This window comes from Cololabis saira, chromosome 7 (genome assembly GCF_033807715.1).
Source record: "Cololabis saira isolate AMF1-May2022 chromosome 7, fColSai1.1, whole genome shotgun sequence".
Classification (NCBI taxonomy): Eukaryota; Metazoa; Chordata; class Actinopteri; order Beloniformes; family Belonidae; genus Cololabis; species Cololabis saira.
Genome location: NC_084593.1, coordinates 17,744,268 through 17,759,304, shown reverse-complemented (window position 1 = coordinate 17,759,304; position 15,037 = coordinate 17,744,268). Strand labels below are relative to the sequence as shown.

The 15,037-nt window shown below is 42.7% G+C and overlaps 1 protein-coding gene across 1 annotated transcript in view; it reads left to right on the top strand.

Moving 5' to 3' along the window:
- Positions 1 to 2,670: 2,670 nt before the first annotated feature.
- Positions 2,671 to 15,037, top strand: part of pdgfc (platelet derived growth factor c) — a 90,430-nt gene continuing 78,063 nt past the window's right edge. Inside the window, exon 1 of the mRNA XM_061724892.1 lies at positions 2,671 to 3,430. Coding sequence (XP_061580876.1) covers positions 3,319 to 3,430 — 112 coding nt within the window. The 5' untranslated portion in view covers positions 2,671 to 3,318. The remainder of the gene's footprint in view (positions 3,431 to 15,037) is intronic.

Sequence of the window (15,037 nt, the reverse complement as noted above, 5' to 3'; positions counted from 1 at the left end):
CACCAGGGGGCTCTGGTTTCAAAGCCAAGTGCAGCCAGGGGCAATTGTTCACTGAGTTCACAATTCTACATCTCAGTCATAACCATGAGACCTCAGTATCCACAAAATATCAGGATTTCACTGACATTATGATCTGATCAAATACTGAAGCATGATGATTTATTACCTGCTCTTCTACCTTTGAAGAGCTCCTGAGAAAAACAAGTTAGTTTTTTGATTAATGCAAGTTGTTTCCCCATTTTGAACACATATCTGAACAGATGTCGACGCATGTTTTGTTCTAAAAAAAGAGTGTTAAGATACAACACTGTTTCAGTTGTGATTCGGATTAGGAAAACTAATCTCACCCCTTTCATTTCTCTTTGAACAAAACCAGTGTTTCGCAGAACCTGCGACAGATGTGATGTTTCATACAAACTGATGGGTAAAAAGGCATTTGTTTGTTTGACAATATGTGTCTCAGAAAGGTAAGCAACACTAATGGGATTTAGCCATGAGCCGATGGCTGTGAATTTCTGTTGTATACATTTCTATTTCCAGTCTGCCCGGTGGACACAGAGCCTCTTCTTCCAGCCTGTGTGTCTCCGCATGTAAGCTGTGACCCAAATGGTTTACCTTGTTCCTAATTTCCTATGTTTATTTTATTTCTCTGTATCAAAGCCTCCAAAGTTTCACAAGACCACCGTGGAAGTGCCGATCAAATGTGGACAACGAGACAAAATACCAAGCTTTTGCAGACAAAACCCCATGGGGTGAAGGAGTGTGTATGCCTGTCTCTGTGTGTGTGTGTGTGTGTGTGTGTGTGTGTGTGTGTGTGTGTGTGTGTGTGTGTGTATATGTGTGTGTGTGAAAAAGAGAGGGATTCCACAATGTGAAGTGCTGACATCTGCTGCAGGCCTTTGCGGGGCTGGAATGTGATACTCTCCTTTACACAAAGGGCCTTGGCCCTCGCAGAAAGCATAGGAAGACCTCTATATGCCCCTCTCTCCACGGGGGCAATGCAATTATGAAATGACTACATGAATGTCCCATGCCTACTTTCCTAAACCCTTAACTTTGATTAAAACCACAAAAACCTCCCTTCATACCTTGATGCTGCAGAGAGGGCTTCTCCATACTTGCTTTGAGGTGGTGGTTTCCGAGCTATGTGAGACGGGGCTAAATTGCTGCAGCATTGCATCATGTGTCTAGCTCAATGGATTCAATATGTCTCCAGCTCTGCTTTGATTGTTGTGTCTGTGCTGCAGCAGACTTGAGCGTACAGCAGGGGGATACAGCGGTGGGTTTTAGCCAACAATAGGATGGGAGGAACCACATGAAACGCAGTTGATGAGGTACTACGCCGCGCTGGGGAGAAAGGAAATTGGGAACAGGAGGGAGCATTGTTCCAAGCGCCGTCTCCGCTTTGATATGACAAATTGAGGAGCTCTTAAACATTTCATTCCACAGAAACATTTGGGGCAGAGCACAAAACATTATGCCCCGAGAGTTTGGTTTTAACCAGACATTTATCTTTCCGTTCACTTTGAATCACAAACCTCCTGATGTGAATGTGCTCTCTGGACTGCATTGCTTAAGCAGATATGTATGTTAAGAATTTTATAGGCAAAAAATGCAAGTGGGCCACAAATCATGTAGGGGGGTGGTGTGTGTGTGTGTGTGTGTGTGTGTGTGTGGGGGGGGGGGGGGGGGGTACATTTGAGCCCTAATACAGTGGGTAGAAATAGATAAAAAATGTATTTAACAAAATGAAAATAAAATAAAACTATTTCTTTGATAGCCTATAGGTCAGTTACCAGCAGTCTCTGGCAACAGGCCATTTTTATGACAAGCATTTAAATTTATCATTAAAAAACAGGTTGATTTGTGATGTGTTCCCCCTCAGTCTCTTTGTGCTATTATTGCACATATAAGTCCTCTATCTTGGTATTTCGGGATATTTAAATATTTAGGAGAAAGCGTTATATTAGCAATATTCATTCCAGCACACAAAAAACTATGAGCTGGACATGTTAAAAAGTTAAAACATGCTAACATGTGCCTTTAAAGATCACCAAGACAACACCAAAGTGTATTATAGTTAGTCAAAAACAACTCTCAATCACTTTCATCATAGTCCTTTTTCAGACAAGGAACCATATTTGGTAGCTTCAGTGGGCATATATAAATTAAAATGTTTAGAAAAAAAGTCCTCCTATATATAAACAGCCACCGAAACGTTACCATTTTCTTTGGATCTGGTCGGTTCTGGCTGTTATGGAAGAAATTCAAATGATAAAATAAAAGCATTGAATCCAGAAACCCCAAAAGCCTCAGGAAATGTGCTTTTTATACAAAAAAAAACTTTAATGCACCCGCAGGTTATTCTTAACAGAAGATGAGCCAACATACTCTCTTATCATGAGGCTTTTCAGAATCAGAATCAGAAATAAGTTTATTGCCAAGTTGTTTAACACACACACAAGGGATTTGCTGTGGTGATTGGTGCAATACAAAGAACAAAGAACAATATTAGAATAAGGTTTTAGGAAAAGAGGGAGAAAAGTCCTGCAGAACAGCTCAGATCAGATCAGGCAGCAGCGGAATGGTTAAGTCTTGGGGAGTTTCCTCGGGTGGGAAGTTGTGCTTTCTGCAGCACCTGTCGCGCCGTCTGTTGCCAGTCTCCACAAACTCAACCCCGTCCGCGCAGCGATACTTTATCCCAAGTCTCCTGAGTTATGACTCCAGACCGCGCCAGACAACAGAACTTCTCGTCTCGGCGTGGCGGATGGTTTCTGGGCACAGACTGTATCAGGTTGCTGGACTCCCCTGCTCGCCTCTGCGCGTAAAGCTTCAGCTTTAATGCGTAAAAGATCTGCCGGGATTTATTTATCAGACGGGAAAGTGGAAAACGCACCCCCTGGGCTCGCATTTTGAGCCAACGTGCATCATTTGGCAGTTTAATGCAGATGATCTCCGTTGCATGAGGTCGATTTTCCCCAACTAATGCCTGGATTGCAACTGCTTAAAAACCAAACTTTGACTCAACTCACTTCCCAACTTCTTTCCACTGCAGAGCCAACAGGTGCGCAGTTGCGCTGCGCAGCGGAGGCGAGTTTGGTAACTCTGGAGAGGATTTGTTCTCTTTCACCGAGTTAAAATTTCACTTTATAGCCTACGGACGAACTAATGATCAAGATTATGTGGAGTTTACCCGGCGTCTGTCCTCCCCAAATGTGTCCAAAACAGCACTGGTGTCCTGTAAGCGGCGCGTATGTGTGGTGATACAAACCATCCCGTCTCCAGCGCTGCGTGATCTGCCAACTACAACTCATCCAAATGATCCTTTCATTCATATTCCTCCTTGCATCGCTTCTCCAACAATATGGCACGGAAGCTGAATCGAGTCACGTCAGTAAATTTCACCTCCCAATCCTGAAGGAGCAAAACGGTAAGTTTTCATTGAGTTTTTTTTTTTATGCCACTCAGGAAAAGTTGTTCTGCTTGAACGTAGAACTTTGAAATGTCTCTATCGCACATCACAAAAGGCTCATTCTTACAGGGCTGGGAGCCATTCTTGTAAAAACTGCACATGTGGAAATGGCATGAATGGTTGCATTTGATTGAGTTCAAACAAGCATTATCTGAGAGAGGAAGTCCAATATTACCTTTTAGCTTTAAAGTATACCCGTGTATGTATGTTTAAGAGGGGAACCCTGCTGAAATTCCTCGTCCCTCGGGAAACGTTTTCCTTGTGATCTTGAAAAAAAAAGCCTCCATTCATTCAGCAGAAGTCGCTCCAGGCGATGAGATTTTCATACTCTTTGAACTGACTCCGCTCAAGTGCATTGATTCAGAAAAATTTAGTTTTTTCAGTATCTAATGTTAGTTGCAAGCTGTTGTCTCTCTTTACCAAGATGCATACGGATCTGCCCTCCAGTAACTTTTGCCATCATGGATTACTTGACAACATGGTTCTTTGTGGCTGCAGGGAGTTGGGAGTGTGCAGCAGTGCACAGGGGGATCTTTCATACTCAAGGAAATAATGAAGACTGTGCATGATGCTTTTCATCTCTTTTTGTGACAGACAGAGGTGACGGTCGCCACAAGTCCGTTCACCTTCACATTCAACTGTTTTTTCAGTAGAATTGTTGATGAAAATAGTTTGGAGGAATAATCTCAAGCCAAGACATCCTAGTTAAAAAGAAAGAAAGAAAGAAAGAAAGAAAGAAAGAAAGAAAGAAAGAAAGAAAGAAAGAAAGAAAGAAAGAAAGAAAGAAAGAAAGAAAGAAAGAAAGAAAGAAAGACAGACATGTTTGAATGCCCACTGGGGCTATGATCATCAGCTGATTCCACATTTTATTTTCATGGTTTGTTTTTTATCTGATTTTAAAGTTATGTGCCCTTGAGCAAGTCCTTTAGTGCAGAAAAGATTTTTCCACCCTGGAAACTAAGGCCACGTTCCCACATTTACAAAAACGGATATTTCCCCCTCTACGTTTTAAAAATTACCATCATTTACACAAACCCGCATAAATACGCTGTTAAGGTGCTATGAGCATCCAAACCTACAGGGGGCAGTGTAACGAGAAGAATAAAGTCATGCTAGACAATCGGAATCCTGGAAAAAAACATCAACAAATGACACGAGTAACTTCCAGTTACTTCCAAGATGAACGAGAGTCTTTCGTTTGGAGTGACAGAGAAGTGGAGTTACTTTTAAGTGCGACTTTATAATATAAAACAAGTAAAATACAAGAAAACATTGACGGTGGCCAAACAAATTGTAAACACAGGTCGCACACATGATGCTGGTGACGTTTCTGTCGCATTATGTGATGTTCTGAAGCCTAAATGTCCGTTTCTGTCTGTTTACAAGCAAACGTGAAGACAGAGTTTTTGCAAATCTCCACTTTGGCCGGAGTTTTCAGACATGATCGTTTTTGGTGACTTCGTTTTCGTGTAAACGAACGGCCAAAACGCATGAAAACACCACAGTTTTTGCTACGTGGAAACGGGGCCAAAGATTTATTTTTTTTTTTTAATGCCTTTCATAACTTATCTTTAATGGATTATAAGTGAGATCATTTGCAAATTACTAAACCAAGCCTTTAAGTGAGTAAACTGCTATGAAGCATCACTTCAACAGACGTCTAGAAAAAGCTGTTTCTTGATGCAAGTTGTCGCCCAGGTTTCAACAGTCACTAAGTTGGACTGGCCTTGTGTGAGGACATGTAACACTGACTTCACTACAGTAACAGTCGGGGCTGGGAAATCAGAGCCTCCCGGCGGGATCTCCAGGTTTAATCAGGACGGCTGAGAAAGGAAAACAACAGGGAAGAGGGAGGAGTGGGAGGGGAGAGGGTTGAAGGAGGTGAGAGTGGAAAAGGTGGGTGAAAAGATGTTAAACTGTCAAAGAACTCTCGAAAAGCGGTCACACGGTGGTTGAGGGCAAATCTGGCCAAGCAGTCTGTAACCTTTAGCTGGAGTGTCTGAATCCTCGCTATTCTGCTGCGCTTCATTGCTGATGCTCTGAGAGACAATTTGATATCGATCTGACTGTGGGGAGAGAGCCAGGGCTGTCTGGCATGTTTAGTGGTATACTTGCCCAGAGAATTACGGTCCCCAGTCGTGTTAAACTTGGCAAGTGGCTGCTGATCATAAGATATCAAAGACGACCGTCTCCCATCGAGAGCCAGTGCTGAGCGGATAACTATCAATCACAGTGAATAATTTAGACAAAATCTAAATAGAAATGGTCGTGTGAATTTTACAGTCGGCATTGTGTGTGTTCTGGCCATGAATTGTGTGCACATTTTCCCTTCCTCCACATTCACATCATTTTCATGTGTTCACCACATGGCTGTAAAGTTTCAGGGTTATTAAGAAAAGAAGATCTTTTTTTTAAACTCCATTTCCAGTTCTACCACAAAATTGCTGTGTATGGTTTTGCAATTAAAATAGGGTTGAAGGAAACTTTGCAACCGTGCGTCCTTGGAGAGACCACTGCCTCTGTTCATACACACAACTAACATTTTGTTGTGCAGAGAAACGCTCCTCTTTCTTTAAAGATTAAGTGAAGAGTAATGTCCTGCTGGGCAGCATTTAGTTTTCATTGTGGTCCCCAAAGCATCTTTTCAGGCATCTCATGGAATATAACAACATTGATTTCAATTTATAGTTGCATTTAAAGAAGACGATCTTGTATTTATGACGATTGATGCATAAAATCTTTGATGCATAAAGTTTCACGGTCCCTGAACCACTATTTCATTATTTAAACCCAAATGAATCCTGTGTTACCAAAGAAAGACCCAACAATTTTGATAGTAGGAAACAGTGATTCAGTATATTCAGATACTCATGTGACCTTATTATCGAACATATGACTTGCTGAAACTAGATCTAACCGACTGATGCAACCATCCATTAACTTCTGCTTATCCGAACTCGGGTCCCAGGGGCAGCAGCCTAATCAGAGGGGCCCAGACCTCCCTGTGCCTGGCCGCTTCTGGGGGAGTACCGAGGCATTCCCAGGCCAGCCGAGCGATATAATCTCTGTAGAAGTAACTCCTGGGTCTGTCCCAGGACCTCCTCAGTAGGAGATGCCCTAAACAGCTCTCCAGGGAGGTGCCTAGGGTGCATCCTCACCAGATACTCATACCACCATCAGCTGGCTCCTCTTGATATGAAGGAGCACCGACTCTGCTCTGGGTCGGAACTTCTCACTCTTTCTCTAAGGCTGGACTTTCACCTCCGCTGCTTACGATATAGGCATCAGCCATGGAAGTTGCATTCCCCAACCCTGACCCAGCCATCATTCTTGAGTAAATTTAGACTCATCAGACCACATTACCTTTCACATTTACCCCAAAATGTATTCCTTCAGCTCTTTATTAAATGTAAGCTTTTTTTTGTACTATTAGCATCGCATCTCTTTTTATTGCCTACTCGAGACGCTTTCTTTTACTGACTTTTTCTTCCCAGAGGATGATGATTCAACACTCATTTTCCAGGTTTTGAAATTGCATTTGACAATGTATATATCTCAGTTTTAGTACTTTCTGCTGTCCCCTTAGTTGTTTTGTTTTCTTGATGCAGACCAACAATTTGACAGGATAATGGATTTTCTGTTGCCACAATATGTGTCTCCCAACACGTGCTGTATTGAATGCATAAGTGTTAAATAACTTGTTGCTGGATCAAACATATTGAGCTCTGCAGGATTTTTCCAGTAGAAAGCTGTTTTGGTTTTTTTGTTGTTGTTGAACCAAGCAGTGTAAATTAAGCGAAGTTTCATTTCTCCACGTAGAAATGTAAATGCTGTTGGCGAATGTAATTAGTGCAAATGCTGTTGCTTACCTTTAATTCTGTACTGTAAATCCAGCCCGGTCTCTCTAAAGGCATAACAAATGGTTGTTTTGTCAGGAGCTGTATATGTAATAAATCAACCAGGAAGTGGCCTTAGTGTCAAATATCAACACGGCCTGTAAACACAGCCAGTATATTTTTGCATCATAATTCAATATGCAGATTGATATTGTGAACCAAACTGCTTTAAACCAAAACACAATCGTTCATCAACGTAACTGACTGGTCTTTGTAACTTTACCCTTGGTGGGAAGACTTGTTTTCTTAGCTCATCTAAGCAAGTGAATTGTGTAAACTTTGTCAACCAGCATGTGAAAGTGACCGTAAAGAATAAGACATTTTTAAAAAGTCACCAAGTGGTGTAAAACTCAAAGGGGAGGTCTCAAATTTCTGACATCCCTGACCTCCTCTCACCTCGCCTCCATTCCCATTACGACAGTGTTGTTGTTTGTTCACAAGTAAACACGCTAGAACAACATTTGCTGATGTTTTGCCTTGGTGTTTGACATGGGTGTGACAAATGTGTCGAGACCAAGAAACCACAGGACATGTTGTGCATGTCTCACAGATGCTGCATGCTGTGACAAAATGACGGGGTTGGACCTCCATGGAATAAGAACACGGTGAGAAGGACTCAATTAGAAGGCCATGAGAGGGCTTTCATGGTCATCGGTGGACAACTATTCAAAAACCTTTTTGTTTTTTCTAGCAAATGCATGAATTTGTGCAGTTTAGTTTCACATGTGGGAATTAAGAAGTCACCCCCCATTTACTCAGCAAATTCTGCTGAACAAAATCGCCAAATAAAAAGATTATTTTGCAGGGGAGTACTAACATTCAACATTCAACATGAAGAAATAATTAAATAAAAAAAAAAAAAAGATCTCCCTTGAGCCAGGCCTGGGGTTGGGGCTCGAATTTGAGCACCTGGTGGCCGGGTCTTTGCCCATGGGACCCGACGACGTGGGCCCGCCTTCCTGTAGGTCCACCACCCGCAGGAAGGTCCATGAAAGGCCGGTGCAATGTGGTCTGGCTAGCAGTCGTGGCGGGGTGCCTCGACGACCCAATTCCTGCACCAAAACCCTCTCAGTGGGGACATTGAATTTCACCTCGCTGGGGGGGAAGGAGCCGGAGCTTGTGCGTGAGGTTGAGAGATACCGGCTAGAGATAGTCGGGCTCACCTCCACACATAGCTTGGGCTCAGGAACCCAGCTCCTTGAAAGGGACTGGACCCTCCACTACTCTGGAGTTGCCCAGGGTGAGAGGCGGCGAGCTGGTGTGGGCTCGTTTATAGTCCCCCAGCTCAGTTGCAATGTGTTGGAGTTTACCTCGGTGAACGAGAGGGTTGCTTCCCTGCGCCTTCGGGTCGGGGAAAGGTCTCTCACTGTTGTTTGTGCCTACGGGCCGAACAGCAGTGCGGAGTACCCGGCCTTCTTGGAGTCCCTGGGAGGAGTACTTGATGGTGCTCCAACTGGAGATTCCATTGTTCTACTGGGGGACTTCAACGCTCACGTGGGCAATGACAGTGATACCTGGAGAGGCGTGATTGGGAGGAACGGCCTCCCCGATCTGAACCCGAGTGGTTTTTTGTTGTTGGACTTCTGTGCTAGTCACAGTTTGTCCATAACGAACACCATGTTCAAGCATAAGGGTGTCCATCAGTGCACGTGGCACCAGGACACCCTAGGCCGGAGGTCAATGATCGACTTGTCGTTCCATCTGATCTTCGGCCGTATGTCTTGGACACTCGGGTGAAGAGAGGGGCTGAGCTGTCAACTGATCACCACCTGGTGGTGAGTTGGATACGCTGGCGGAGGAGGAAGTTGGACAGACCGGGCAGACCCAAACGGATTGTGAGGGTCTGTTGGGAACGTCTCTGCTTTTTGCGGATGATGTTGTCCTGTTGGCTTCATCGGACCGGGACCTTCAGCACGTGCTGAGGCGGTTTGAAGCCGAGTGCAACGTGGCAGGGATGAGAATCAGCACCTCCAGAACCGAGGCCATGGTTCTGCACCGGGAAAGGGGGGTGTTCCTTCTCCGGGTGGGTGGAGAAGTCCTGACTCAGGTGGAGGAGTTCAAGTATCTCAGGGTCTTGTTCACGAGTGAGGGAAAGATGGAGCGTGAGATTGACAGATGGATCGGTGCAGCGTCCGCAGTTATGCGGTCAGTGTACTGGACCGTCGTGGTGAAGAAGGAGCTGAGTCGAAAGGCGAAGCTCTCGATTTACCGGTCAATCTACGCACCTACCCTCACCTATGGTCATGAACTTTGGGTGGTGACCGAAAGGACAAGATCGTGGATACAAGCGGCCGAGATGAGTTTCCTCCGCAGGGTGGCTGGACGCTCCCTTAGAGATAAGGTGAGAAGTTCGGTCACCCGGGAGGAGCTCGGAGTCGAGCCGCTGCTCCTTCACATTGAGAGGAGTCAGCTGAGGTGGCTTGGGCATCTGTATCGGATGGACGCCTCCCTAGAGAGGTGTTCCAGGCATGTCTCTCCGGGAGGAGACCCCGGGGAAGACCCAGGACACGCTGGAGAGACTATGTCTCTTGGCTGGGAATGTCTCGGACTCCCCTGGGAGAGCTGGAGGAAGTGTCTGGGGTGAAGGAAGTCTAGGCATCTCTGTTGAGGCTGCTGCCCCCGCGAACCGGTTCTGGATAAGCGGTGGGAAAAAAAATGGATGGATGGAAAAAAAGATCTTTCTTTTACTCTCAAAAGTTCATCTTGGGGCTTCTCCTCTTTTTGGTATTAGCGTAATACCTTCAGAGGCCAAAAAAAGTAGTCAAATACAAAATTTTGTTTTGTGAGCGCTGAAGCACATGCAATTTAACAAAGGACTTCAAGTCATCTGAAAGATACACCCCCCCATGCTTAATATTTCACATAACTGATGACTCACCAGATTTGTTAGCACACCTATTAGCTCTCACCTTTTCCGTGGGTTTTAGTGCAATATTTACACATGACAAGCCTTCAGATAGTCCCTTGTCTTTTACCTAATTGCAACTAAAGCATGCCTTAAATGATCACTATAAAGAGGAAAGCCTTGAGGAATGATTAGAGTAGATGCATTATTAAAAAAAAAATGAGTTAAGGGATTTATAGATAAATGGCAGGGGGAATTGTGTCCTTTCAGTTATGCGTTGGGAACATATCTCCAGTGAATAGGGAAACCTGTGCCTTAGCTCCAACATTAAACACCTCACTTCGGCAAGTTTACCTTTCAAGACTAGAATAGGGAGTAATCCAGGAAACATTAGTCTTTTTTATTTGACATTTTGAAAAGAAAATCAGCAATAATAGATGTATTTTATAAGCGACAATAACCATTATAAGTTATAAATCTATCTGGTATCCATGGCCTGTCCATTTGATAGCGGCTCTGTGGGTGTTGCAGTTTAATCAATGTTTTCCCTCTAAGTAAATAGACTCTTATATTAAGTTACATTTCAGCCCGTTTTAATGTTTCTTACCTGTTTGCCTCTATAAGCTTGCTTTATTATGCTTTCATAGCTTTTCTTAATGTTACAGTTTTCACAATCACCCTTTAAGATTAGGATTTATGTGATTTATGGACTCAGACTCAGGCTATAACGCTAAACATTCAGCTGAAGATGCATCCCAGGGTCCCAATCACACAGGTCATCTTAGGTGGCACCTCTATATCCCTTCTCTGAGTTATATGTTGGTTGTTTTTTTTTTGGGGGGGGGGCTTTTCTTTCCCATAGAAAACTGTATTTGATCCCTGACCAGCCCACCTATAAACACTGACCCAGATCTCATCACAAAAATCCAGCTGCAGATATTTGTAGGAAATGAGGATTACCTATTATATTCCAATATATCACCTTCTGAGCCCCGCTGGAGGAAGGTATGCACCCAAGTAGACCTGCCAATGATCACAGAGGTTGCTGTTTCACTAAAGATTATGAGATTAGAGGGAAGACTGGGGGTTAGAAAGGTCACAGGGCTATATGGGGCAAATGTGTGGTACGCCACGTATACACACTTGGAGGACAGAAGTGCGTTGTGCATTCATGAGATCATGAAGTAAGCAAACAAGGTGTTTGCAGTGCAGATTTAGAAAATAGAAAAGACATTAGGTGGTCATGTACGAGGGTGAGAACAACTCAATCACAGAGGTGTAAAGGGAGAGGAGTTATTTAGGCCACTAGTCAAATTATGTTTGGCAGTAAAACGAGTTGATTGACACCTAAAATGCCAAAGTCGTTCTCCCTTCACGTAAAAAGTAAATAGGATAGCTAAACTAAAACTTCAAAGAAGCACTTAGACAAGAATGCTGGGATAAATAATAATATTGATTATACAATCCAGCTACTGGTGAGCTTTCCTGCTGAGTGCCAGGTGAAAGAAAATACAAGCCTGATGTCTTTAAGGTGCCATTCCCAATCATGTCATTTGATATTCTATCACGTTTTCTTTTTGTGAAATGCACTTTAAAATGCCATCATAATTGTATTTAATCCAATCATATACGGTATTCTTGTTCACCCTGTTTAGGGGGAGTTACATCACAGCTTCCATCAGGTAAGAGGAGGGCTGTTGCCCCCACAGGTCACCTGTCCATCATAAAGCAAAAAATGCTCTTTAGGCTACTTTCACACTACATAACTTTCAGCACTGGCAGATCACTTACCTGTTCAGATGACACAGCACTCTGTCAAGTAGTCAGGAGTCTTTAAGTCATTGTGGTGTTCAAACCACATGACTGATGAGCAACATGTTTAAAAATCTGACAATTTTTGGTCACTCAACTGGTCTCAAAATGATACTATATTTTGTGAATAAAACGCATCCAAGAAGTGACAAAGGGAAAGACATGCAACCACACACAGAACAGGAATAATTTATTCATCAAAAGGAACAGGAATTTGTTTTCTGCGCATGTTCTTTTCGCAAGGAATCTTGGTCTTTTGAGTCCAGGAAGTTCTTATAAACATGGAGAAACACAAGACCAGGAGGAGACTAATCACTTCATAAATGTAATGAAAGATATGAACATTTCTGCATTTGTAGACGGTAGAAAGTACCGGGATAGCCAGATTTACAAGAAGGTGAGCGAAAAGTTGCGCGAAGCAGCATTTGTAGGAACGCCAGACCAGATCAAGCTCCGCTGGAAGACGCTGAAAAAGCCGAACTACAGGGACAAGAAACAAAACGACTTCTACTGGGCTGTTGATTATCTGCCGTGCTGCTGTTATTGTTGTTGTTTTGGATTTGGATACAGGAAGAAGAAGCGGAAATGACGGGAATTGCGTCATGACGTTCTCCGTGCGTCGCTGGTTTGATCCAGATATCCCAAATGATTCATCACCATGTATACAGGGATAACCCTGTTTGCTCACACATGGAAACAGATTATTACGAATGTTTCAGTAACTGGAATATTGACCTGAACCCAAATTTTAACTGCATGTAAACGTAGTCATAGTAGTTGAGTTCCCCAAGGGCTTTAGATATTCACCATGTAACCTCGGTGAGCATCTCTCATCTGTCTTTGAAGCACTGATGGTCCTGACTGGCAAATCCTGGGTAAAATGGTTAACATCAAAGTGGCTTAAGATGCGAATGAATGAAAATCAAAATGTACCTATTAAGTACGTATCTAGTAAGCTACTGGGCCAGAACAGCTTCCCAGAAGAGCTTCTAACTGAATGACTGACTCTCGTGCACAAAAGAACATGGGATTAACACACAACCAGTATTTTTTTTTTCTTTTCGAATTTGCTTTCACTTGTGATTTGTACTTTTCTATTTTGCCTCGAGACGTATTTGGTTTGGGTTCAACATTACAATAACATAGTTAGGGTCACGTATAACAAAATATGTGGTTAGGGTTTAACATATACACATATGGGGTTTACACATGTAATAGTCATGGATTGCTTGCGGCGTGATCTCATTTGGAACTCTGTGACACACACAACGGTATACAAATATGCTGATTGGAGCCTGAAATACAAACACCCATACGAGGCTGGGCTGCTCCCCACAGATCATCTGATAATAGGGGTCAAGGGGTTTGGGATTTTTCCTCACTTTGTTGGCCCATCCCATTTTACTTGAGGGAGATGCACTCATCTTTTCAAATTAACCCTCTTTTTAAAGTCTGGGTAGATTTTTAGATGCATTTGCAAATTGGGTGGAAGTTGTTTTTTTCTTAATGTATTTTTTATCCTGAATTAAGTTACAGGGTTTTGTAAATATGCATTCATACAAAGCGAAGATAAAATATAAAAACTTTCCTTAATGAATGATGAACTTACTTCACTGATTCAATAGGTTTTCCTTAACTGGGCTGAAAAAAACCTGAACTTTTGAAAACGCAGGGACTATTGTGCCACCTTAAATTACACTATGATGAAAATGCAAAAAAAGGTTAAGAGTAATGCATTTCCTTTGCCCCTTCTTAGCCAACTGTTACAAAATCTGTCTTGCTAAGACCAAACAGGGATTTTTATAGACTCTGCCCCTTATGCCAGCAGCTACAAATGTGCCAGCTGGCATTCTCATTTCCACTATATTATTGTAAGTGGTTTCTTCCATAGTGCTTCACTCTGTTTTAATTTGAAATTATGGTACGGCTCTTGAACCAGTGAAACGATACAAGCCTGAGCTGGAATCTCCATTCATCGTCTAACACAGGTCAGATGTTTCCTGAACTTGCTGCCCTGAGAAAAGCTTGTTTCCACTTAGGAGAATCGGCACATTGGTGCCCGAATGAACGACTAGCACTATACTGTTAATCATTGTGGTGGGCAGTTGCTATAGCAACCGGTGTGTCCTGTTTAATTAAAACCATCAAAGAAAATGGTTGGCTTAAATGTTAAATGAAGTCAAGAGGAAGTAAAGAGGGAAACAGTTACACTATGTTTAACACATGAGACATGACACATGTTTATCTAGATATCTTTTTTCTCAATGATGGCCCCCACGAAATTTTGCGATACAAAAACGTTGCGATACGTGTCGTAGAGGTGACAAACTGTAGCGCGATATCGGGTTATTAATATTAATATATTGTGTTTACTAGTAACATCCTATTGGTGCAGCGGGATCAGGTGACGACCGTGCCTCGACCCGCGTACCAAAATCTTACTACGCTCAGAAAAAACTAGTTTTGCGGTCCCGATCACGCGACTCTTGCAGGGTTTTGAGCTCCGAAACTTTTACTTATATGGTGAGCATGAATCAATCTTTTTTATGATGTAAAGATTGTGTCGTCATGTTGAATTTTGAGTTTGGGACTTTTCATAGTTTATTTATTTACTTTTATTTATTTATTTATTTATTTATTTATTTATTTATTTATTTATTTATCTATTTATTTATTTATATATTCATTTTAGTTGTTACATTTCTGGAAAAGAAAAAAGTCAAGTCATACATGAGAGAAACTATTCAGTTTGTGGCTAAATATTTTTACTTGTATGAAACTGAAGATGCATAATGCAAACCTGACATTTACTTTTAGTTCAGTTTGTGGAAAATGGTTGGCCTGGCTTTCTCTTTAAAACTTAAAGGAGCTTGAGGCTCCTTTTAAGAAATGAGACTCTCTAGCGCCACCCTTCACCACGACGGCCGTTGGGGGTACTGCAGCCAACAGTGAAGCCGGCACGGGAGAACGGGGAGAACGCACATGCAGCGTCATGTGACGTCACATCCGCAG